This window comes from Muntiacus reevesi, chromosome 2 (assembly GCF_963930625.1).
Source record: "Muntiacus reevesi chromosome 2, mMunRee1.1, whole genome shotgun sequence".
Lineage (NCBI taxonomy): Eukaryota > Metazoa > Chordata > Mammalia > Artiodactyla > Cervidae > Muntiacus > Muntiacus reevesi.
In genome coordinates this window covers 12,005,282-12,030,033 of record NC_089250.1, presented here as the reverse complement: position 1 = coordinate 12,030,033, position 24,752 = coordinate 12,005,282, and the positions used below count along the sequence as shown (strand labels likewise).

At 42.4% G+C, this 24,752-nt stretch overlaps 1 protein-coding gene and 1 non-coding gene across 7 annotated transcripts in view; both read left to right on the top strand.

Annotated features, from left to right (window-relative positions):
* Positions 1 to 24,752, top strand: part of PRKCQ (protein kinase C theta) — a 141,554-nt gene that overhangs the window by 74,763 nt on the left and 42,039 nt on the right. For all 6 annotated transcript variants that reach the window (XM_065920948.1, XM_065920945.1, XM_065920946.1 and 3 more), the window contains exons 8-12: positions 343 to 472; positions 3,785 to 3,894; positions 4,861 to 4,978; positions 6,905 to 7,065; positions 11,303 to 11,476. In XM_065920948.1, coding sequence (XP_065777020.1) covers positions 343 to 472; positions 3,785 to 3,894; positions 4,861 to 4,978; positions 6,905 to 7,065; positions 11,303 to 11,476 — 693 coding nt within the window. The remainder of the gene's footprint in view (positions 1 to 342; positions 473 to 3,784; positions 3,895 to 4,860; positions 4,979 to 6,904; positions 7,066 to 11,302; positions 11,477 to 24,752) is intronic.
* TRNAF-GAA (transfer RNA phenylalanine (anticodon GAA)) lies at positions 12,871 to 12,943 on the top strand. The gene has a single exon. It is a non-coding gene; the product is annotated as a tRNA-Phe (tRNA).

Here is a 24,752-nt window from a genome sequence, read left to right as displayed (position 1 = left end):
TATTAAATTAGGAAGAGAAGTCCATTGATATAACTCCCATTTAAACAAATAACTCTGGTCTCCTTCCTGAAATATTAGCCCATCTGCCCAAAGGCAGCTGACTTCAGCTATCTTCAGGTTACCTGATATGAGTATCTCGTGCCCTTGACCCAGAACAGCTAATGGCTTCCTGTCTTCATTGGACGTGACTATAAGGCTTGACAAGTAAAAATCATGACATCCAAACCACATCATTGCAATGTTTTTATTATTCTGTTCATTCTACAAAAGTCTCTGCTAAAGAAATGAAAAGTGGGGAACCCAGGGACACATGAACCATCACACTCTCTTGTTCCCTTTCAGTTCCACAAGGAGAGGTTCAAAATCGACATGCCGCACAGATTTAAGGTCTACAATTACAAGAGCCCAACCTTCTGTGAGCACTGTGGGACCCTGCTATGGGGCCTGGCCAGGCAAGGGCTCAAGTGTGACGGTGAGTCCCACGCAAAAGGTGCTTGGGGTCCCCACTGACAGAACCTCCAGGGGGTGGATTTGCAGCTTTGATGAGAGGACGAGGGAGGGAGGGAAGGTGGAGATGACTCGCTTGTTCAGCCAGCCCGAAGAGCCCCGTGGTCCTGAACGAGAAGTTCCTGGATAACAAGTCACTGCTGTTCTTTCCCTTCCACCTGCCTCCAGCCTGTGTCTTAAATCCCAGAGAAGTGCACAGTCATTCAGGTCCCGTGTCCAGGCCGCTCGCCTGATGCCTTCTGAGCACCCAGTCCTGGGGAGCAGGGAGGCGGCATGGTCCCCTGACTGGTGCTCTGCCCTGGCCTGTCCCTTCCTGACTCTGGCAGCTCTGGCCATGCCCCTGCCCCTCTCCCTGGAACCAGCAAGGACCATTCTGTCTGTAGCCCCATCGAGGAATGAGCCTGGCACATCTGCTGGGCTGCTGAAAAGTGCTGTACGGAAATATTCCCTGGCTCATGAAGCTGGCACGCCTGTCCCCAAAGCGTGCTGTGAACTCCAGCTGCACAGGTTAAGTGTTGGAAGTGTCAGGCACTGAGTCAGGTCCGGTTCTTTGTGACCCCATGGCTGTAGCCTACCAGGCTTCTCTGTCATGGAATTCTCCAAGACAAGGAGAGTGGAGTAGGTAGCCATTCCCTTCTCCAGAGGATCTTCCTGAGTCAGGGGTTGAACCCAGGTCTCCTGCATTGCAGGCAGACTGTTTACCATCTGAGCCACCAGGGAAGCCTGCACACGGAGCGGCCTGGCTCTGAGAGGATGGCTCCTCCAGGTGACCTGACCACAGAGCCCGAGCTCACTCCCCTTTACCCATCCAGTTATTCAGCCTGACCCAGAGAAAAAGCCAGACAGCTTTCTTGCTCTAAAAGCCCAGGTTGCTAAGGCAATAACCTTTAGAAACTGAGATGCCATTTCACCAGGATTAGGGGGTAGGGAGGAAAAATTCCAACAAAAACTATCAGAGCCCTTCTACCTTTGGAGTGGTGGCTGAGAGGGGACAGAGCCTAAGTAACGTGTTCAAAGTGTCGCACTCAGCAGGGAGCATTTTATTCTCAATTAAAAAAAATTTTTATTGGAGTATAGTTGATGTACAGTGTTTTGTTAATTACTGTTATACAGCAAAATGATTCAATTATATATATATATATATGTGCACATTATATAATGTGCATACATTTATATGCATTTTTTAACACTCTTTCCCATTATGGTTTATCCTAGGATATTGGTTAAACATGCATGTTTGCTGAGTCACTTTAGTCATATCTGACTCTTTGCAACCCCATGGATGGGTGCATGCCAGGCTCCTCTGTCCGTGGGAATCTCTAGGCAAGAATACTACAGTGGGTTCTTCTGCCCTCCTCCAGGAGATCTTCCCGACCCAGGGATAGAACCCATGTCTCTTAAATCTCCTGCATTGGCAGGCAGGTTCTTCACCACTAGCGCCACCTGGGAAGCCCACTGATTAAACATAGAAGCCACTTTATTTTTTGTGGGTGACCCCATTTTAACTTATGCCACTGGCTAATGTGTGTTGGATCTTTTAAGTGATAAAGGGGGCTGACCTAAGCAGGAAGATCACCCTTAGCTGCCTCCTTATCCACATCCCAGGTGTATCTGTGGGTCTGGTGGAGCCTGGAGTGACATCTTAAGGAAGGCAGGAGATGTTAGGTTTTTCAGCTCATTGCTGAAGGCAAACCCACAGGTAGTCAAAATTCATCTGAACCAGAGAAACCTCTGCTGTCCAGGGGACCACCACACACTTTCCTGTCTACCCCTGCTCAGCGGTCCATGGGTGGGTGGCCTGGCATTGTGTAGAGTGTCTTTAGGAGTTCATAGGCAACAGGTAACTTGGAAGGTTTCTGAGTAGACAAACAGGACAGGAATAAATCAAATCCACACCTGATGGCATCTCGATTCTGATGGTCTTGAACATTGGGATTTTCTTCCCTGGTGCCCATCACCCCACCTGCAGAGGCCACGATCATCCCAACAGTGACTTCTGCCTCTGAGCTCAGAACTTCCACTAGGATTCCTTGGCATTATTCCATGACTCCCACGCCCTGCTGTGTTCTCTCTTTCCCAACATTCTTTCTTCTGTGTTCCATTCTCTTCTTTCATTTCCCATCCTCTGGCCTTCCTTGCTTTCCCTCCCTCTCTTCTCCCCTCCTCTCCCCTCCCTCCCTCCCTTCCCCCTGAGTCATTCTCTGTTCTTGCTGGAACCCCGTGAGGCGGGGTACTGTCGGCTCCCTCCTCATGCCCTTGCCTGCGTCTCCACCTCCCACTCTCTCCCCTGGGTCTCCCTCCATCTCTGCCTCACTCTCTCTTCTTCTTGCTCTCCTGTAAGCCTCCTGCCTAAGTACGGTCCCCTCTTAATCCTGATCCTGTCTCCTTCCTCTGGCTGCTGAAATTCGCATGAAATTAGTCATCAGAGGAACTGTTTGCACTCAGAGGTTCAGTTATCACCTACTAGGTTAGTAACAGGCTTCTGACATTTTGATCCTGGTGGGCAGGGAGCCTTTCTTCACGGCACATCAGAGAGGAGCTTAGATCTGGTACAGTTTTAAACAGTAAGATGCTCAGTCCCTGCTAACTGCCTCCCTCTGCCTTGCAGTCATGGGTAGGAAATGGGAGCTGGGGTCGCCCAACATAAAACCTGCCTCTGGGAGCCCAGGAAGAGTCAAGTAAATCAGGCAGGTTCAGAGGACAGAGGCCATTATAAGTAGCATCTTTACTATATTAAAGATTTCACTTCAGATGGGTTTTTTTTACAACTACGTATGGTTTATATTTAGTTACATAGAAAATGCTGTTTTGTTTTATTGTGAACGGTCTGTTTACCTAGTGAAAGCTAAAGGTAAAGACAGCTAAAGTATCATCTAGATATTTCAATAACATTTTTAAAGATGGAAGAAAAGTTGTATTTGGTGAGCACCTTTCGGAGGCCAGTCACTGTGCTAAGTTTGTGCACACAAATGGATGGCAGACTTCCTTGCCATCAACAAGGCTCTGGCTCTGCCTCAAGCAGGAGTCGTGTCCCAGCATCATGCCAAAAGGCACCTGCTGTGTGCATGAATATCTCAGTGAAGCAGAGGTGGATGCTTGGTGGCATCATAAAAGCACCACCCTAATATCTGTCTTCAGTGTCTCCCTCTACGGGGAAGATGGTGCTGGGGATTTGCCAGTTGTCTGTTGGACATACCTGCACCCAAAACAGCTCGTGCTCAGGGTGTCTGGAAGTTGATTCTGTCGCCCTTGCTCACAGCGTTGCTTCTTCTTTCAGCATGTGGCATGAATGTGCATCACAGATGCCAGACAAAGGTGGCCAACCTTTGTGGTATAAACCAGAAGCTGATGGCTGAAGCCCTGGCGATGATTGAGAGCACTCAGCAGGTAGGAATGGCTTTTCAGGGACGAGTCCCTGCAGTTTTGACTCAACACGGACTGTTTCAGTCCCTTCACTCTTGGATTTGTGGCAACTGTATGGGGCAACATGGAATCTGTTTCCAGGCACTTGCCTTGACCCTGGCTTTCATCTTCACATCCACATCCCCACTTTGAGATGTTTATTTAATGCATTTCGCTTGTGTGGATCTTTGTAAGAGTTTAAATTCTTCATGGAATGAGCAGGGGCACAAACAGATGCATTCATTAAAAGTATTGAGGATTCATTGCTAACTTTATACCTGTATAAGATGACTATGTAATAGCTGGTGGGAAAACATTTGCTGGAATCATCTCCAAAATGCCCCCAAAACACTGAATCCGAGGCAGCTTTGCCTTTCCACTCAGTTGCATGCTGAATCCTCACATCTGTGAACAAACCCTCTTTGAGACTTGGCTGTGGGACTTCCCTGGTGGTCCAGTGGTGAAGACTTCACCTTCCAATGCAGGAAGTGTGAGTCTGATACCTGGTCAGGGAGCTAGGATCCCACATGCCTCTCACCGAAAAACCAAAACATAAAACAGAAGCAGTATTGTAACAACTTTAAGAAAAACTTTAAAAATGGTCCACTCTTAAAAAAAAAAAAAAAATCGTAAAGACTTGGCTTTGCCTACTTGAGCTATTTTTCCACCCATTGGTCTTTGATTCCTACTTGTGACTGAGCGCTGTGGGGAGTGTGGGAGAAACCAGTGAGCCTCCAGAAAATATGAAGGAAATGAGCATGCTCTGCTGGCTCCTAAAATATACTAGATGTTCGCAGGGTATAGGGTCCTAGGGGAGTGCCGAGGAGGAAGAGCAGTTCCGTATCCTACACATTCAGGGATCTGAAATGGCTTCGTGCCCATGGGCAGCAGCCTGCATGGTCCCGCCCGTGGTGGGGGGGCGGGGGGTCTGACTCTTTGTTTGTCACACAGGCTCGCTGCTTAAGAGATTCTGAGCACATCTTCAGAGAAGGTCCAGTTGAAATTGGTCTCCCATGCTCCATAAAAGGTGAAGCGAAGCCGCCATACGTACCAGGACCGGGGAAAAAAGGTAGCTATCCCTATTCACAGTGGAATTGTCGTCAGTAACTCATCTTGATTAACCTTAACCTGAGTCCAGGACTTCCCTGGTGGCTCAGAAGATAAAGAATCTGCCTGCAATGCAGAAGACCTGGATTTGATCCCTGGGCTGGGAAGCTTCCCCTGGAGAAGTGAATGGCTACCCACTCCAAGTATTCTTGCCTGGAGAATCCCGTGGACAGAGGAGCCTGGTGGGCTACAGTCCACAGGGTCACAAAGAGTTGGACACAACTGAGCGACTAACATTTTCACTAAGACTTTCTGGGTTAAAGTCTCCCTTTACCTGGCCTGATAAATGATTCTTTTCTAGTTAGAAATGACCAACCTAGCCACCCACAAAGAGGCTTCTACTTCTAGAAGTAAAAACAAAATACAGCCCACTAGAAAAGCTTTGTTAGTGGATAGGGGTTGTGGGAAGTTGGGGTGGGGGTAGAAGATGGGGTATCTCTGGAAGAAATAATGGCAAACTTTTCCTTAGAATTTTAGAATGTTATTCCCTGCCATGGTCCGACTGTTTTACAGAACTAAATCCTCCATAGAGCTCTATGGTAGAAATACCACAGACCATCTTATTCTGTACTTGGAGACTTTACTGGGAAGTTTAAGATTAGAATGGGGAAGAATAGCCAACATCCTTAACATTTATGACATTATGAAGTTCATCCAGCCTCCTGTTGGAAGGTGCTTTTTGAGAGGACGTGACTGTGTGATTCTTTTTCAATTTTTGTTTTTTTAACACCAAAACCATTTTGTATTGAGGTGTAGCCAATTAGTTAATGTTGTGGTAGTTTGAGGTGAACAGCAGAGGGACTCAGCTATACGTATACATGTGATTCTGAATAGTTTCAACATATATTGTAAAATACTTATTTACCTTGGACCTAGACTATGAAAGGCAAACCTAGAGTGGTAAAGACAAACCTGGAGTGGTAAAGAGTCTTCCTGCCAATGCAGGAGACGCAAGAGATGCAGCTTCAATCCCTGGATGGGAAAGATCCCCTGGAGAAGGAAATGGTAACCCACTCCAGTATTCCTGCTTGGAAAATTCCATGGACAGAGAAGCCTGGCAGGCTACAGTCCATGGGGTCTCAGAGAGTTGGACACGACTGAGCGCACACACAATTCCAACCACAAAAACGATAGGATAATTATGTGCTTTGAGGGGCCATCAAGTGATACCACAGTAGATAAATGTGTCAAGCAACATGTTATGCATGTTCACTTAACACAATGTGATATGTCAGGTATATTTCAAGAAAAGAAATGTTATAAGAGGGTGGGAGGAAGGTTCCAGAAAAGTTGATGTACACCTTCTCTGGCATGGGGTGAGGAATAAATTGTCTGTAAATTTTTTTAAAGAAATGTTTGGATTAGATTTGGGAAAGGTCTCCGGGTAGACCATGTCTCAGAGGCAATCAAAACAGGCAGCATCTTGACCTGAAGACTGTAGCGAATGATTCCATTCGGGTCTTTAATGATCTGCTCTCCGGCTCTTCTTCCCCACATGGTAGGTCACAGAAATTGATGCCATTATGCCTGCAAGCCATGCAAGCAATGGGGAGTCATTTTCCCTCCAGTTTGGCTAAAACCCCTATATGCCTGTGATTCAGCATCATCCAAAGTGCTTATCCCTGCTGCAGAGATGGTCTTTTGCTGATTGGAATGTTTCCTAACCTGACATTTTCCCCAGTCTGTCCCATAAAGAGACACAGTCCACCCGCCAGATGCCAGGCTTCCAGGCAGGAGGTGCTCCTTTTGCCCTGCAGGATCCCCTTTCTGAACTGTTGCAGATGAAGCTTCAGAACAGGATATGAAAAAGAAAGCAGGTTCTCAGAAAAGCTAGGATGACCCTCCGCTCTTCCTTATTTCCTATTAACCACTGACTTATCATTTTCAGAGCCTCAGGGGATCTCCTGGGAGTCTCCCTTGGAAGAGATGGAGAAAGTATGCCATCGGCCAGAACCTGAGCCGAACAAAGAAAGAACTTCTCTACATATGAAACTAAAAATCGAGGATTTCACCTTGCACAAAATGTTGGGGAAAGGAAGTTTTGGCAAGGTACGATACTGTTTGTAGGATTCTATGGGCCAGATGAGAGAAACTGAGAAGCAAAGCTCTGGCCAGCGAAACTGAACTGGTGGGACCAAAACCAGGCATGGGTGTGCAGAGAGAGGCTTCCTGGGCGGGAACTGTGATGTGATGTGATGGATGTTAGGGGGCGGAGAGATGTCTGAATAAAAAGGGACCCAGGGGCTTCTCTGGGGGCTCAGACGGTAAAGAATCTGCCTGCAAAGCAAGAGACCTGGGTTCGATCCCTGGGTTGGGAAGATCCCCTGAAGGAGGCCATGGCTACCCACTGCAGTATTCTTGCCTGGAGAATCCCCATGGACAGAGGATCCTGGAGGGCTGCAGTCCATGGGGTCGCACAGAGTCGGAGTCGGACACGACTGAGCGGCTAAGCACAGGGAGCTCTTGGGAGCAGCAGCCTCTGCTCCGTGGGGAAAGGCAGTTCCAGCCATCTCACTTTGAAGGTGATCATCCCACCAGCTTTTTGAGTGTGGTATCTTTGGACGCCAATGAAGCGGGAAGGTGCCCCGGCCAGTTCCTGTCTCTTAGATATTTTTGTTTCATTGGTGGTTTTGTTGTTGTTTTGCTCCTTTCTTAAACCCAGAGTGTGGTTTTACTTTCCTTATGATTTTTTTCTCAGTCTTGTCTTAGCTTAGGACTACTGTAATAAAACACCACAGAGGCGGGCAGCTTCCACAGCAGAAACGTATCTCTCCTAGTTCTGGGAGAGGCCTCCCTCTCTCCCAGGTGTAGACGCTGTCTTCTCCCTGTGTCCTCACATGGCCATTCCTCTGTGTCCCAATTCCCTCTTCTTATGAGGATGCCAGTTCTATGGCATCAGGGCCCACCCCATGACCTCATCTTAACATAATTATCTCTGTAAAGAACCTGTCTCCAAATAAGGTCACACTCAGGTGCTGGGAGTCTAGGACTTCAGTATATGAATTATTAAGACTCCCCTGGTGGCTCAGATGTAAAGAATCTGCCTGCAATGCGAGAGACCTGGGTTTGATCACTGGGTCAGGAAGATTCTAGAGGAGCCTGTCCATGGAATTGTTTGTAAGGGACACAGTGAAGCCCAGAGCTACAGCAATAACTTGAGTGTCTTAGGAAAAGTTTCATGGAGGAGGTCCCTCCTTTCAATTATTCCTGCCACTCACTTAACAAATGGACTCTGTCATGGAGGGCGAGAAGAAGGAAGAGGAAAACATAATCTAAGAAATTATAATCAACTTTCAGTGACGAGAAGATTTTCAAGTCAGTGATTGTAAAGAGGCATGTCATGGAATACCGGCTGTTAGGTTATCTTGGATATTAAGGATATCTCATGTTTTAATGAAATTCTCAGTTTTTTTTTTAATTTATATTGGATGTGACTTCTGGGAGAATTTTAGCCAGAGACTACTGTTCCATGAATTTGTGCAACCAAGGCCAGTATTATGCTCAGCACCTGCTCACCAGACTTGGGCTGTAAAACTTACCCAGTTTAATAATAAACAACCTTTGTGCTGCTAGTAGGGGTTGGCTTTAATACCAAGGAATCACCTTTGGCAAAACCCACTCGGCCCTGCCAACTGTAGCCAATAGCTGTTAATTCATTTCCACAAGAGCACGAACCATCGCTAGCTCACTTGGTGTTATCCTGAGTGCAATAGGCAGTTTTACAGCCAGTCTTCATTAAAACGTAGCATCAATTAATGTGCAATGATAGCCTGAAACCAAAAATTGAAAGGACATTATAGAGATGGAGATTGCCTTTTCGACTTCTTAGTTTAAGGCTGGTTTGGGAAATGTTTTATTGAAAGAAGCAATTACCAAAAGAGGAGTTCTAATTGTTATAGAAATGTTTTTCTTTGTTCTCTGCATAGATTTCTACTTTCAACAAAGTTAACATAGCTTTAAGTTAAACCTACTTGCCTTAGTAAATAACCCAATGGACAGCTGAGAGCTTCAGTAGCCTCGGCTCTGGGACCAGAGCACTAACCTCCTCCCCATCAGAATCCCAGATCCCTGCACCCAGAGGGGACTGCACTGTGGGGGCCCAATGAGTTGGGGGGATCCCCAAAGCAGAATATATTTCCTCTTCTTGAACTCCAAAACTTGGTCGTTTTTCTTTTTTTTTTCACTCTCTATAGATATGGTTCTTCACCAAAATGGTAGGATTCTATTTTGATTCTCCATCAATTTTAGGCCCAGGAGAATAAATGGCATGTTTTCTGGGGTTATGCACATTATTTCCCTGATGGCTCAGACGGTAAAGAATCTGTCAGCTATGCAGAAGACATAGGTTCGATCCCTGGGTCGGGAAGATCACCTGGAGAAGGGAATGGCTACCGAGTCTGGTATTCTCACCTGGAGAATTCCGTGGACAGAGGAGCCTGGCGGGCACCGTCCATGGGGTCACACAGAGTTGGACACAGCTGAGTGACTCACACTTTCGCCTTCATGCCTGAATTCTCATCTAAGCTCTATCCTCTCTATCAATCCAGCTACCCCCTAAGCTATGTGTCTGCACTGTATTATTTTAAACATAGACACATGCATTTTCACTATTGGTGTGTCATCAAAAGTCACTTAAAAGAAACAAATGATGTGTGGGTTTTTTGAAGTATAGTTGATTTACGATATTATATTAGCTTCAGATGTGTAACAGTGATTCAGTAGTTTTATAGATTCTGCTCCAAAGTTCTTACAAAATAATGGCTCTGTTTGCTGTGAGATTCAATATATCCCCGTTGCTCCTTTATTTTACACAGAGTAGTTCATACCTCTCAATCCCATGCCCTTGTCTTGGCCCTCCCCCCGACTGGTAACCACTGGTTTGTTCTCTATATCCGTGAGTCTGTTTCTGTTTTGTTACACACATTCATTTGGTTTCAGGTTCCAATAACTGTCATTCAGAAAGCATTTTAGATGCTCAGGCCGCTTCCCCAGCCGCTGTTTGCTTTTCACAGGAGTCCTGTAGGTCAGCAGTGTGGTGACAGTTACGGCTTTCCCACGTTAGGGAACCGAAGCCCAGGGAGGTTCGTGTGTGTGCCCACATTCCCACAGCTGGTAGATGTCTGTGCAGTGAGGCCGGAGCTGCGGCTTTCTGTCTCCACGTGCCGTGTCCCCACTCCTCTCAGCTGTCTGGCCGCATCATCTGCAAGAGCGCAAGTTGGGGAAACCCTCCTTCTGTGCCATCTGGGGTCCCGTCTTACAAGATGCCTGAAAGTGAGCGGGAAAAGTCAGTTCTGGAGTCAGATTTCCCACTGAGTAGCTCCACGAGTTTGACAAAGTTACCCTTTGACCCTAGGCTTCTTTTACTATTACTACCTGTATTGCAGGCTGTTCTGAACCAAGAATTAAATAAGTACTAAAGTTAGATAGCATGCGTAAAGCCTGTAGCAGAATGTCTGACACATAGTAGGTCTTGAAGATAGTGTTAGTGTCTGCACCGTCAGAGGAAACGCTGTGCATTCTTTAAGTACATCAGAACAGTTCTATTTCTCACATATGCTTTTTGGCCTTGAAAAAGTGGGTAAAGTGTGGAGTAAGGTTTTATGCTTATTTTCATTGATTATTTCAAAAGCAGTCAAGTCTTCCTCTTCATGGCTCGCTGCTGCTTCCTCAATACACATTTTTCTCTGATTTTTTTTTTTTAATAAACTTAGGTCCCTGGGCAGACAGGACACTTTTAAAAAAAATTGTATTGGCGTATAGCTGATTTACAGTGTTGTGTATCTGCTGTACATCTACACGTATCCCCTCTTCTCTGGATTTCCTTCCCATTTCGGTCCGAGCATTGGGTAGCGGTCCCTCAGCTATACAGCGGGTTCTCATTCGCTATCTGTTTTATCCATTGTAGTGTGAGTGTATCAGTCCCAACCTCCTAATCCATCCCCCTTGATGTCCATGATTTGTTCTCTACCTGTGTCTCTGTTTCTGCTTTGCAAATAGGTTCATCTGTACGATTTTTCTAGCTTCCACTTTTTTAAATAGGATCTTTCTAGGGGCTGAGAATAACGCATCCGATTTTGTGAAATCCTTTGAAAGATAGAGTGGATGAAGCTGTTAGTAGCATCCCCCGCCAGTAAAACTCAGTTTGTCTCCATAAAGGGGATAGAGGAGGATTGAGAATTAATTCTGTTTCCTCCCCCAATACATCTCTCTCAGCATGTCATGACTCTTTTTTATCAAGTGTCAATTCAAATTCTAAAGTAACGCTGTTTCTTCTCTTTCCTTCCAGGTCTTCCTAGCAGAGTTCAAGAAAACCAATCAATTTTTCGCAATAAAAGCCTTAAAGAAAGATGTGGTTTTGATGGACGATGACGTGGAGTGCACAATGGTAGAGAAGAGGGTCCTCTCCTTGGCCTGGGAGCATCCGTTCTTAACGCATATGTTCTGCACATTCCAGACCAAGGTAAGGCTTCTGCCCAGATAGTCCTTCATCTCTACATCCTCAGCCAGTAAGTCTGGGAGCTCCTGCAGAGCAGGAGACGTGGGGCGCTCACTCCATGTATTTCTTCTTTGAGTCCAGCTTCCATCCATCTAAGCAAGTCTTTCACAGTTGTTTAGAGGGGAAGAAACTTGTTTGGAAAGAAACAAGTTTTCTTGTTTGGAAAAATGCAAGAAACTTGCGTTTTCTAATGCAGTTGACTGGGGAAAGAGCCTTACTTCTGGTTTTACTTGCTTGCTTTTTAGAATTCAGTTTAACTTATATAACAAGGATTCTAAGCAGTGTGTGACTTGCTTAACAAAGTAGTGCTTTGTGAAAGGGAAAAGGTGTGACATCTGTTCATCTACCGTACGTATATTTCAGGAGACAAAATTTGGAAAAATGGATCAAAATGTGTGTGTACTGTTATTTCCCTTTATAAGGCCAGTAGAAGGTCATCCTTTAGAGCACACTTTATCAGGAACTGAGCAGTCAGGTAAAACTGTGAATTTTGTCAAAAGTGCCTCTTTGGGAGAATGTTCCTCCTGATCTGCTTTTTCTTTAAAATTTAAAAAAAAAATAACTTTTTTTCTAACTTAAAAGTTATTCAGGATCATTTTAGAAAATTTGCTTATATGCTCAAAGAAAATCATATATATCCCATTACTTGGGTATACTCGCCAATACTATGTTGAAGTTTATCCTTCTAGATTTCGCCCCCCCCATTGGATTTATAACATTAAAAATAACCAGTTAGTGTAAATACCTCCTGCTCTGTAACTAGGACTTTTAACACTCTGTACATTTCCTGACATCTGTAGATATCCTTCTGCAATGTGATTTATCTCATTTGGCTATTTCTAAATTCTGTTCTGATTTAAATAACACTGAAATGAACATCCCTGCAGATCAGTCATCCATATAAACACTGTGGTTTTCTATTTTTCTACTGTACTTGACCCTGTCCCCATGTGTATAGCCTAGAATTGTGTTGCATGTAGCCAAGAATAATAAGCAGACCCGTGGGGAGCTGTGTGGTTAAGATCCAAAGAAAATGAGGAAGTTTTTCTCTTGTTCTATTTCAAGCCTTGATGATAATGTACTACCTTAGTGTAAGTAGCATCTTCTGCCTCCAGCCACAGAAGTGTTAGTGGGGAAACTGGGAATCAGCCAGTAAATGTGGACGGTCACTTAGGGATTTCATCACCACTTCTCCAGCTGCCAGTAGACTCTCAAGTGTTTAATTAGGGAATAGATGGATAAATGTACTTAGCTAAAACGGAAACCCAGACCATGAGAAAGCACTCAGTGATCACATACTGTACTTGAAGTTGTGAAGGATATCAGTCCCTGACCTAGAGAATTTCATACTCTGCGGAACTGAAATAACTCAGCTGGGAGAGTGTTAGACTGAAGATCTAAAGGTCCCTGGTTCAATCCCGGGTTTTGGCACGCAAGCAACTTCTTTTGTGGCTTCCCTGGTGGCTCAGATGGTAAAGCGTCTGCCTGCAATTCGGGAGACCCAGGTTCAATCCCTGGGTTGGGAAGATCCCCTGGAGAAGGAAATGGCAACCCACTCCAGTACCCTTGCCTGGACCATTCCATGGACAGAGGAGCCTGGTAGGCTACAGTCCATGGGGTTGCTCATGACTGAGCAGCTTCACTTTCACTTTCAAAGAGATGACAATGATACTTCTAATGGTGGTAAGTAATATTAATTGCCGAATGCTGACGTTTAAGTACCAGAGCTGAGAAAAACTAGAAATTAGAATTTGAATAGGCAGTAAAGGTCTTGGGCAACAGAAGTGTAGGGGCTATAAGAAGGCATGAAGGAAGAAAGGGTTGTGATAAGCTGTTTAAGTAGGCTTATGTTTTACAGCAGGAAGGACTTTGGGATTCCTGGTAATGAGGGCTACAGAGGTTTCCTGCTAGACGGTTCCTCCTGGAGATCAGAAATATCTGTTGGTCTGGGGTGGTGCAGATATTTTACTGAAAGACAAAATAAAGACCTCTGCCCAGCTCTCTTGGTCTGTGTTCTACATTTGCTGTGCTCCCTGGGGGTTACTTAATCTCACTTTTCCTCTTGAAATATTGTGAGGCTTTTCTCAAAATGTTAAATGCACCTCAGACCAGGCTTCTAGGAAATCAAATTTCACTTGGCACCTTTCCCTGCTGTCTTTTGTTGGGATGTAACTTGCTTTACAATGTCATGTTAGTTTCGGCTGTACCATGGAGTGAATCAGCCATATGTATCCATATACCCCCCTCCCAGCCCTCGAGGTCATCACAGAGCACGGGCAGAGCTCCCTGTGCTGGCCAGCAGCTTCCCACCAGCTGTTTTTACATATTTGTTTGATTGTTGTTTTCATATCTTACAGAGAAGGCTACCATGAAGTCCATTCCGTAGAAAACAGGCATATTTCTGTCTCTGATTGTCAGTTCTCAGGGGTTATTTGCATTTTTCCTTGTTATAGGAAATGCTCTTAAAATTCCAAGCCTATGGACTGCTTTACCAAAACCAGAGCAGTGAATGCATGAGAAAAAACATTAGAGAATGTACACATAAAATGTAAAAATGACTGTCTCACTAGATTTCAAGGAATTAAGCTCTTTTAGAGATAAGAGATGGTGGGGAAGGGGAGGCAAACTTACATTACACTTTGTGAAGGACCCTCAGTTGTTTTGACACACCTTGATTTTTAAATTTAATTTTTGCTGGTGTATAATTACTGTGCAGTACTATAAGTTATAGGTGTACAATTCAGGGATTTGCAATTTTCCAAGACTGTACTCTATTTATAGTTATTTATAGTTACTATAAAATATTTAGATTTCCCATGTTGTACAATACATCCTTGTAGCCTGTTTTGTACCTAATAGTCCTGATTTATTTAAATCTTCTATGTCAAACAAAATAACCAGATGCCACAGGTGAGTGTAAAAAGCAGCAATTTACATGAATAATGATTTCCTCTGGGTAAGTTTAGAATGTAGTCATTTGGGAAAAGGGCCTTACTTCTGGATTTTGTCTGCTTCCTTATTGTTTAGAATTTGGTTTTAACTACTATAACAATGAGGATTTGAAGCAGTCAAAGACTGCTTTGTTTATGTGAATTTTTTTGTGATTCCATACAAATTTTAGGATTATTTGTTCTAGTTCTGTGAAAAATGTCATGGGTATTATAATAGATACTACATTAAATCTTTAAGATGGTTTTCAGTAGTAAGGACATTTTAACAATACTAATTCTTTCAATCCATGAACACAGGGTATTTTCCACATTTTCTTTGTATCATCTTGATTCTCCTACATCAGTGTCTTTTAGTTTTTAGAATACAGGTCTTCCAGCTCTTGAATTAATCCCTAGGTATTTGATTCTTTTTTTATGCAACTGTAAACAGGATCGTTATGCCTTTTCTTTACAACAGTTCATTATTAGAATACAAAATGCACTGTATTTCTGCATATCAATTTTGTATCCTGCAACTTTATATTAGCTCTAATAGTTTTTGCACCGTATCTTTAGGGTTTTCTATGTATAGTATCATATGATCTGCAAATAGTGACAGTTTTACTGTCTCCTTTCCAATTTGGAAAGAGTTCCAGCAGTTGCCCCACATGTTTGGCAGATGGCTTAGGGTTAGTAAATGGTCTAAGTGTCCTTTAAATCACTGTTTTTTTTTCCATGTGTCCCAAGGTGGGCAGGTCTGTGCACAGGGCTCTGAGGGGTATCCTTCCTACTGTAGACCACAGTGTCAGAGGTGGATCCTAGTTTTCTTTTTAATTGGAAGATAATTGCCTTACAATGTTTTGTTGGTTTCTGCTATACAACAATGTGAATAGCCATAAGCATACATCCCTCCCACCCACCCTTCTAGGTTCCTGGTAATGCTGGGTCTCGGTTCCTCTATCATTTCTTGAGCAGAAGCAGTTCAGTCAGCCCTCAGTTCTTCAGGAGGAATTGCTTTCTGTGTAGGTCGTGGGAGGTAGTGTGTCCATGGGAGGAATCTTTTCACTGTGCTGGCAAATTAAAATCTATCAGAAACTAATTAATCATAAAGCTTTGAAAATACAGTTCATAGATCACTTTGATAAGTCACCGTTAATTCAACAAATGTGGTTTCTTGTGGACCTACTGTTTGTTAAGTTCTGTATTTCCCCAGCAGAGGCAGGACTCAAACTATAGGGACTCAGTAGCTAGCTTGGAAGAACAGTAGTCTGCTTTCTTGATTTTAAGATGCTATTAGTATTAGATGCCCTGTTTTCTTGATACACAAAATTATTTTAAAACTAGGAGCCATGTCTCTGAAATTGTCTAAATGTGAATTGACATGTATGTCAATTAGAATTTGCATTGGCTGCTAGTAATAGAGACTGGAAACAATGACTTAAATGAGACAGAAGTGTTTGTTGGTCTCTCCATATGAAAGGAGTTAGTTGTGTGATGTCTGAGACCCAGGAACTATCTACTGCACCAGGTCCTCATCCTGAAGAGCACTCCTCAGTCCAGTATAGCTGCTGGGGCCCAGCAGTCACAGCCACATTCTGGGGAGGAAAGAACAACCCCATGCCTGCTTACTCTTCTTTATTAAGTCACTTTTCCAAAAGACTTACAAAAAACGCCATTTACCTCTCTCTCGTTCTCTCCTATAGCTGTAAGGAGAGCTGGAAAGTTGAATCTTTAAGATGAGCACACTGTCATCCAGAATATTTTTTACTCAGAAAGAAAGACAACCAGACATTTCTGCTCCAACTTATTTTTAGTTTAAAATATATGATTCAAACTAACTTTATTGAAGTCGATTTAGCACCAGATAATTTCCTAGGAAACTTAAATATATTATCTTATTTAATTCTGTAATCCCAATGAAGTAGATATTATTCCACTTTACCTATGAGAAAACTGACGGTAGGAAAGATGAACCTTGTCTTAAGGCCACTGAGCTGGAAACTGCATGCAATCCTACCGGGGCATCTTTGTCCAGATATGGGATTCCTATATATTCATACCATGTAAGTGTCTTAGTGATATATCATCTCTGTAGTATCTAAATGTTCACCTACAGGGGGGAAAAAACACAGAGAAAAATAGTTTTCTTCTGTTTCATTGTACTAGAGTAAAAGTTCAATAACTCGAGTACCCAAAGTTTCTCTGATCTAACTCTGATAACCTTAGGTGGAAAAAAAAAAAAAGAAAAGGATTTGGAAAGTGTTAAAAACACAAAATTCAACTGAGTAAATTTAGAGATCTAATTATATTTTTTTAGTAATTCATGAATGGAGCAGCATCCTATTTAGCAAGCAGGAAGGAGCTCTGAGGATCTGTATGAAATGGAGGACTTTTATGGGCAGAAAGTGGGGAGTAACAAGGAAAGAACAGAGTGTTTCAGGCAAGGTCACTTCCCCACAAGTGCTGATTAGGAAGTTCCAGACTGGGAAGGTTACTTTCCTGGGGAAGGTTGGAATTGCAGGTAGGTTAGATGTTAGGTCTCCATTTAGAGATGTGGGCTTAGCACAAGTAATTCCATTTTGGGACTGTTATCAACAATCACCCCCCTCCCCTTTTGATCAGACCCTCAGCTTAACTGGGAGATGTGATCAAAATTTAAGGTATTAGCAGGACTCCCAGCTGCCGTCCTGAGGTTCCCGTGGTTTTTGATTATCACTTGTGTGCTATTCACAGGCCACAGGGTTCAGGGTCACCATTTTTAAGTCAGGCATCCTCTTCCTCTTTGGAAACTCCACGTTGAGGGAGATCATTCACCTGAGGGTCAGTGCCTACAAACATGAATTCAAAGCCTTTGAAAGAACACAGCATTCCAGGGAGACTCTCATGACTATGGAAAGTAGGATAATTCCCAATAGTTGGAGTGCTCCCAAACTAATGAAAAAAAAAAGAAGAAAGAAAGATCCCATTGAAAGTCACCTTTTCAAGCCGAGTGGGTTGTTCAGTGTTTTTCTGTAACTGAGTTTCAGTTTCCACAGACAAGTTAATCCAGGTGCCACAGATTGTCTTGACTAGTGAGGCAGAATCCTGCCAAAGGAAGGGGGCGGTTACTCTTGCTATGTGTCTCCTCATTTGTGTAGAGCCTGATAGAAAGTTCCCCAAGTTTGGGGTGGTTAGACAGAGGGAGGGAGACAGACCAGGGCTTTCTAACATCATGGACAGATCAGAGTTTCTGATGAGAAATCCAGCAATCTGAAAGGACTCCACCCCCACACCCAAGCAATAGCTTGGGAGATACGGGTGACGGTGTTCTCTTTCCAAGTCAGTGCCAGAGTCGAGGAGAGGCACCGGAGAAGAGAGGGTTGCATGTTCGGCTACCCAGTAATGTACCTCAACATTGGCTGCTTCTCTTCCCAGTCAATTCGATTTTGAGATCTTGAGTGGGTGGACAGGACCCAGTATCAGGTGACGTGAACACCCAAGGCTCAGGTCCCTGCAGTTTGCTCCCATCTGGCTAGCGAGGAAGATCTGGGAGAGTCCCTTGCCAGGAGACACAAGGCAGTCTTTGTTCTTTGGGATTCCAAGTCAGAAGGGTGGGAGGAAATTGGAAACAGTACTTTGGAGAGTCATAACCAGTCAACTGAGGGAACTAGAAGTATTCAAGATCCACTCGAGGTTACAGGGATGTAACAAAGCCTCCAAAGCAATTACCAGGATTAGACTCTGATATCTACAGAAATACAGTTTTCTTCTCTATAATCACTGTTCTCTTAACCAAAGAGCATTAACAGTAAACCCAATTTGTTTTCATTAAACTTGGTCTGATTAATTACATAAGTGCAGCAAGAATAGTGCTGGGCCATTTATATTCTTTTAAAAACTGTTTCCTATAAAGGAACCTCAGGTTGAACTCTTAAGCCTCTGAAGCTGCTGCTGCTAAGTCGCTTCAGTCATATCCAACTCTGTGTGATCCCATAGACGGCAGCCCACCAGGCTCGGCCGTCCCTGGGATTCTCCAGGCAAGAACACTGGAGTGGGTTGCCATTTCCTTCTCCAGTGCATGAAAGTGAAAAGTGAAAGTGAAGTCACTCAGTCATGTCCAACTGTTCACGACCCCATGGACCGCAGCCTACCAGGTTCCTCCGTCCTTCGGATTTTCCAGGCAGGAGCACTGGAGTGGGTTGCCATTGCTTTCTCCAAGCCTCTGAAGGCAGGTAGCCAAAATCTCACAATCCAATTTTACCTGCAATACCTATAACTTTGGGTGAGTTCCCCTCTTATTGAGGTCTAAAAAAATACCCTGGAGTTCCCTGGACCTACCAGGAAATTACCTTTTTTACTTGCCTGTTTAGTTCCCAGGAATCTTGGTACCAGTCCAATTTTTCCAAAGGACTTTATTGACTCCCAAAAGTGAATCTTAGTTATTTTCAGCTGTCTGGTCATATCTGAGTCTATACACATCTCTCTCATATATAATAATATAGTCAATGCCTTGGTATTAATACCGATGTATTCAATTGTGCCCTGTTACGATGACAGATTCTCACTAAACTTATGTAAAATAGCTATTTTGCCTTAAAAAGAATACTGAAGAGTTTCTGGGTTCTGGAAGAATCAGAGAAAATGTTTTATCTTTGTTTACAATGGTATACTTTACCTCGTTGTAGGTCAAATTTCAAATCTGGAAAAACAAAATATTAAGGTACCAGCAATGTTTCAAATAAGAAATTCTAATCATCCTCCTCAGTTCATTCAGTCTCATGTTATTAATTCTTGTTCTGCTTGAACCCAGTATTTCATTAGTTCTGGAAATGTTTACCCAGTTGAGTTGTATGAACCAAAGTTATCACTAACCTGTACTTGTCAGAGTCCTTTCCATGAATTTCTTGAAAGATAAGGCACTTTTGAACAAATACTTTTGCAAAAGCATCTGAGTAAAACAATAACTCTCTGTAAATGACAGACTTACAAATGACTTTAGTTAAAGATCTGATAAGAGTTCATTTGATAAGGAAATAGTTATTCTGTGATAAACATTTTAAGATGGTAACTGGAAGTATGGCTGATTACATTATCCCAGGACATATGCATTTTAAGAATACTTATATATCTATAGAAATACAACCAAAGGAAGCTTAGCATTACCTTTTATGTGACTGGGCTTCCTATGCAATTTAATGTATCAAATAAGCCTAGTTAATTTAACATCTCTCTTTTTCTAAGGAGAGAAAACAAATCTTTTGAAATGTTCCAGGGGCTCTCTGGAAAAGCTCAAAGTTAGTTTGAGGTCAAAAAGATTACATTTAGAATTTGATTTGGGAGAAGTTTGTCAAAAACACCAAAAGGTTTAAAAATACTTGGTCAAATAAGATCATAGTTCACTGTGAAGTAATAGTTATCCATTCAAACAAGGGGATAAAGACTTTGAAGGTAAATATAGAAAGTTGCGTTATTAGAAAGATGATAATGATGACCCTATATGCAAGACGGCAAAAGAGACACAGATGTAAAGAACAGACTTGTGGACTCTGTGGGAGAAGGCGAGGGTGGGATGATTTGAGAGCATAGCATTGAAACATGTATATCATCATATGTGAAAGAGATCGCCAGTCCAGGTTGGATGCATGAAATGGGTGCTCAGGGCTGATGCCCTGGGACGACCCAGAGGGATGGGATGGGAGACACATGTACACCCATGGCTGATTCATGTCAGTGTGTGGCAAAAACCACTACAATGTTGTAAAGTAATTAGCCTCCAATTAAAATAAATAATTAAAAGAAAGTCGTGTAATTGTTTAAAATATCTCTTTTAGTAGAGAAAACTCAGAATTACTCAAGTAATCAAACACCTAATAAAGATAGTGGGAAACACAGGAATTTATTTTGAAGACCCTTTCACAGCTGCTTACCAGAAGTAGACCAATATGCAAAAGAACTTTTCCTTTTAAGAAAAAGCAATTTTGACTAAAACTCTTTTTTACTTAAATAAATTCATTCGGATCGTGGATAGCTTAACCACGCATAAAGCTTAGCTCCCAAGACTCTTTTTCCCACAAACTTTCTACTGTTGTTTCCTATGTTTATTCCTTTTTTCCATTCTGGAATAACCACTCTCATTTAGGACAAAATTGCCTTCTTTTTCCTCAACAAAAATACATCTCTATTCTTCATACCTACCGTTGTCAAATCACATATCCTACTGTCCTTGCATCCAGAGATATTCCCCTTACATTTTCTAATACTTTTAATTACAATGTTTAACCCTAAAAATACTTAATTTTAGTGAAAATCAAATAGTAAACAACTATAAAGTCTTATGTTAGCAGTTTTTCTTATTTTGTGGCTTGACAGTTTTTTTTTCCATTTATTTTTATTAGTTGGAGGCTAATTACTTTACAATATTGTAGTGGGTTTTGTCATACATTGACATGAATCAGCCATGGAGTTACATGTATTCCCCATCCCGATCCCCCCTTCCACCTCCCTCTCCATCCGATTCCTCTGGGTCTTCCCAGTGCACCAGGCCCGAGCACTTGTCTCATGCATCCAGCCTGGGTTGGTGATCTGTTTCACCCTAGATAATATACATGTTTCGATGCTGTTCTCTCAAAACATCCCACCCTCACCTTCTCCCACAGAGCCCAAAAGTCTGTTCTGTACTTCTGTGTCTGTTTTTCTGTTTTGCATATAGGGTTATTGTTACCATCTTTCTAATGTTTTTAAAATTTCTTGAAACATGTTTTCTGATAGTAAATATCTCAGTATGGCACAAAAAGTGTTTACTAATAAACCCAAAAATCTTTAGTTGGTCTGTAAAAGCCCAAAGCAGATAAACCTATATTCAGTAATTAGTGTTTCAGTATTTTATCTTATTTGGAAAGTATCTAGATATTTAATGACTATCCATAATTTAAACTTAGCAAAACTTGAGTTTCAGATTACCACAAAGTTTTGAGGAAACTATTTTACAAGTTAACTAAAACCTGTTATCCCATTTACATCTATTTGACTCGTTTGTTCTCAATAATTATGTTTACATTACCCACAAAAGCTTCATAAGACATTGGACAAGTCATCCATCACCCCCTAAGATATTTTTCTTGCTGAAAAACTTTGTAACAGAGATAACATGAACTTATTTGACCAGTAAAACAAGTAGAATAAAGTTGTACGTTTGCATTATTTTAATGATAATAATTCAGAGCACGTATTAAGTTTTTAGTTAACCCAACAAACTTCAGCAAGCTTTTATTTACTGAATATTATCTCTGATCATGTGAACCTGAGAAGCATTTGGATTAGTTTGTTACAGGTGTACTTTGCTGGATTGAACTTCACAAATACTGCAGTTTTTTCCTTGATAAATTAAAGCTTTATGGCAACCTTGCATTGAGCAAGTCTGTTGATGCCATTTTTCCAACAGCAGTTTCTCACTTGTGTCTGTGTCACATTTTGTATTCTTGCAATATTTCAAACTTTTATATTATTATTATTACTTTACAGTCGTCTCTGATGTTAGTGTTGTAATTGTTTTGAGTATCATGAGCTATGCCCATGTAAGAGGGCAAACTTAACACATCATTGACCAGAGATGTATAAATACATCTTTTGTTACATGAATGTTATTGACCGGAGATGTATCAGTATATTTTTAGAGCATGATACAATTAACAGCAGATGCTAGAGCTTAAAAGATTGATCAAGGATTCATTATATAACTTAACGGTTGTTGTTGTCATTCACATTTTGCTCCATTAGGTTTTTGGTCCAAATTTGTGCCTATTATAAATACAAGTCTATTACCATAAAACTTTCAAAAATAATGCATTACAAAATTTCTTATTTCTAAAAGAGCCCCCCACAAAGTTCCACCTTGCCAACTCTCAGGTAAAAGAACGTATTCTAGAGGAAATAATACCCACAGGACTAAAAGAATGTCTCCAGAAAGTGTGAGGTCTGCTCTTCCAGGGGGAGGCACAGTGAAGCCCAGTGTGTCTTGTAATACATGCTCTGTCCTTGCACAGAGGTGCCTCCTGTACACCTATCACACACTCAAAATATTCAGTTTATTTCAGTTGCTCAATCATGTCAGACTCTTGGCTTCCATGTCCAACACCTACTCCCGGAGCTTACTCAAACTCATGTCCGTTGAGTCGGTGATGCCATCCAACCATCTCATCCTCTTTCGTCCCCTTCTCTTCCTGTCTTCAATCTTTCCCAGCATCAGGGTCTTTTCCAGTGAGTCAGTTCTTTGCATCAGGAGGCCAAAGTATTGGAGCTTCAGCATGGATCATTCCAATGAATATTCAGGACTGATTTCCTTTAGGATTGACTGGTTGGATCTCCTTGCAGTCCAAGGGACTCTCAAGAGTCTTCTCCAACACCACAGTTCAAAAGCATCAATTCTTCGGCACTCAGCTTTCTTCACAGTCCAACTCTCACATCCATACATAACTACTGGAAAAACCATAGCCTTGACTATATGGACCTTTGTCAGCAAAGTAATGTTTCTGCTTTTTAATATGCTGTCTAGGTTGGTCATAGCTTTTCTTCCAAGGAGCAAGCGTCTTTTAATTTCATGGCTGCAATCACCATCTGCAGTGATTTTAGAGCCCCCCAAAATAGCCTGTCACTGTTTCCATTGTTTCTCCATCTATTTGCCATGAAGTGATGGGACCAGATGCCACGATCTTAGTTTTCTGAATGTTGAGTTTTAAGCCAACATTTTTCACTCTCCCTTTTCACTTTCATCAAGAGGCTCTTTAGTTCCTCTTCACTTCTGCCATAAGGGTGGCGTCATCTGCATATCTGAGGTTATTGATATTTCTCCCAGCAATCTTGATTCCAGCTTGTGCTTCATCCAGCCTGACATTTTGCATAATATACTCTGCATATAAGTTAAATATGCAGGGTGATAATATACAGCCTTGACGTACACCTTTCCTGATTTGGAACCAGTCTGTTGTTCCATGTCTGGTTCTAACTGTTGCTTTTTGACCTGCATACAGATTTCTCCAGAGGCAGGTAAGGTGGTCTGGTATTCCCATCTCTTTCAGAATTTTCCATAGTTTGTTGTCATCTACAGTCAAATGCTTTGGCATAATCAATAAAGCAGAAGTAGGTGTTATTCTCTTGTTATTATCTTGCTTTTTCTATGATCCAACAGATGTTGGCAATTTGATCTCTGGTTCCTCTGCCTTTTCTAAATCCGGCTTAAACATATGGAAGTTCTCGGTTCATGTACTGTTGAAGCTTGACTTGGAGAATTTTGAGCATTACTTTGCTAGCGTGTGTGATGAGTGCAATTTTGCAGTAGTTTGAACATTCTTTGGCATGGCCCTTCTTTGGGATTGGAATAAAAACACCTTTTCCAGTCCTGTGGCCACTGCTGAATTTTCCAAATTTGCTGGCATATTGAGTGAAGCACTTTCATGGCATCATCATTTCGGATTTGAAATAGCTCAACTGGAATTCCATCACCTCCCCTATCAGAATGCTTTAATAAGACATGTATAAAGTTTCCGATAAATACATTAAGTGCAAAAAAAATGTTGATATTGACCCTAACGTGGTGTGTCAGTATTCACTCACATAGCAAATCGCTGGCCACAGGTGCTGTTTTCTGCAAAAATGCCCCTGTTGATAACGTGTTAATTGGCACACATTCAGTGTGTTCTGACTGCTCCACTAACCAGCCATTTCTCCATCTCTCCCTCTCTTTATGGGTCCTCCTAGTCTCTGAGGCACGAAGTTGAAAGACCAGTTAACAACCCTACAGTGGCCTCTAAAGTTTAGTGAAAGGAAAAGACTCACATTACTCACTTTTAAGTCAAAAGCTAGAAATAATTAGGCTTTGGGATGAAGGCATGTTGGAAGGTAAGATAGGTCAAAAGATAGGCCTCTTGCACCAACCGTTAGCCCAGGTGTGAACATAAAGGAACTTAAAAATGCGACTCCAGTGAACCCAGGAATGATAAGAAAGTGAAACAGCATTATGACAGATATGGAGGAAAGTTTAATAGTCTGGATAGCTCAAATCAGCCACACTATTCCCTTAAGCAAGCCTAACCCAGAGCAGGGCCCTCCTTACTCCATCTCTATGAGAGCCAAGTAGGCAGGGAGCAGCAGAAGGAAAGTCTGAAGCCAGCAGAAGTTGGTTTGTGAGGTTTAAGCAGCCATACACCTAACTTGAGAGTGTAAGGTAAAGCAGCAAGTGCTGACGTAGAAGCTACTGCAAATTATCTAGAAGGTCTAGCTAAGATAATTAACAAAGGAGGCTACACCAGCAGATTTTCAATGCAGAGGATACAGTG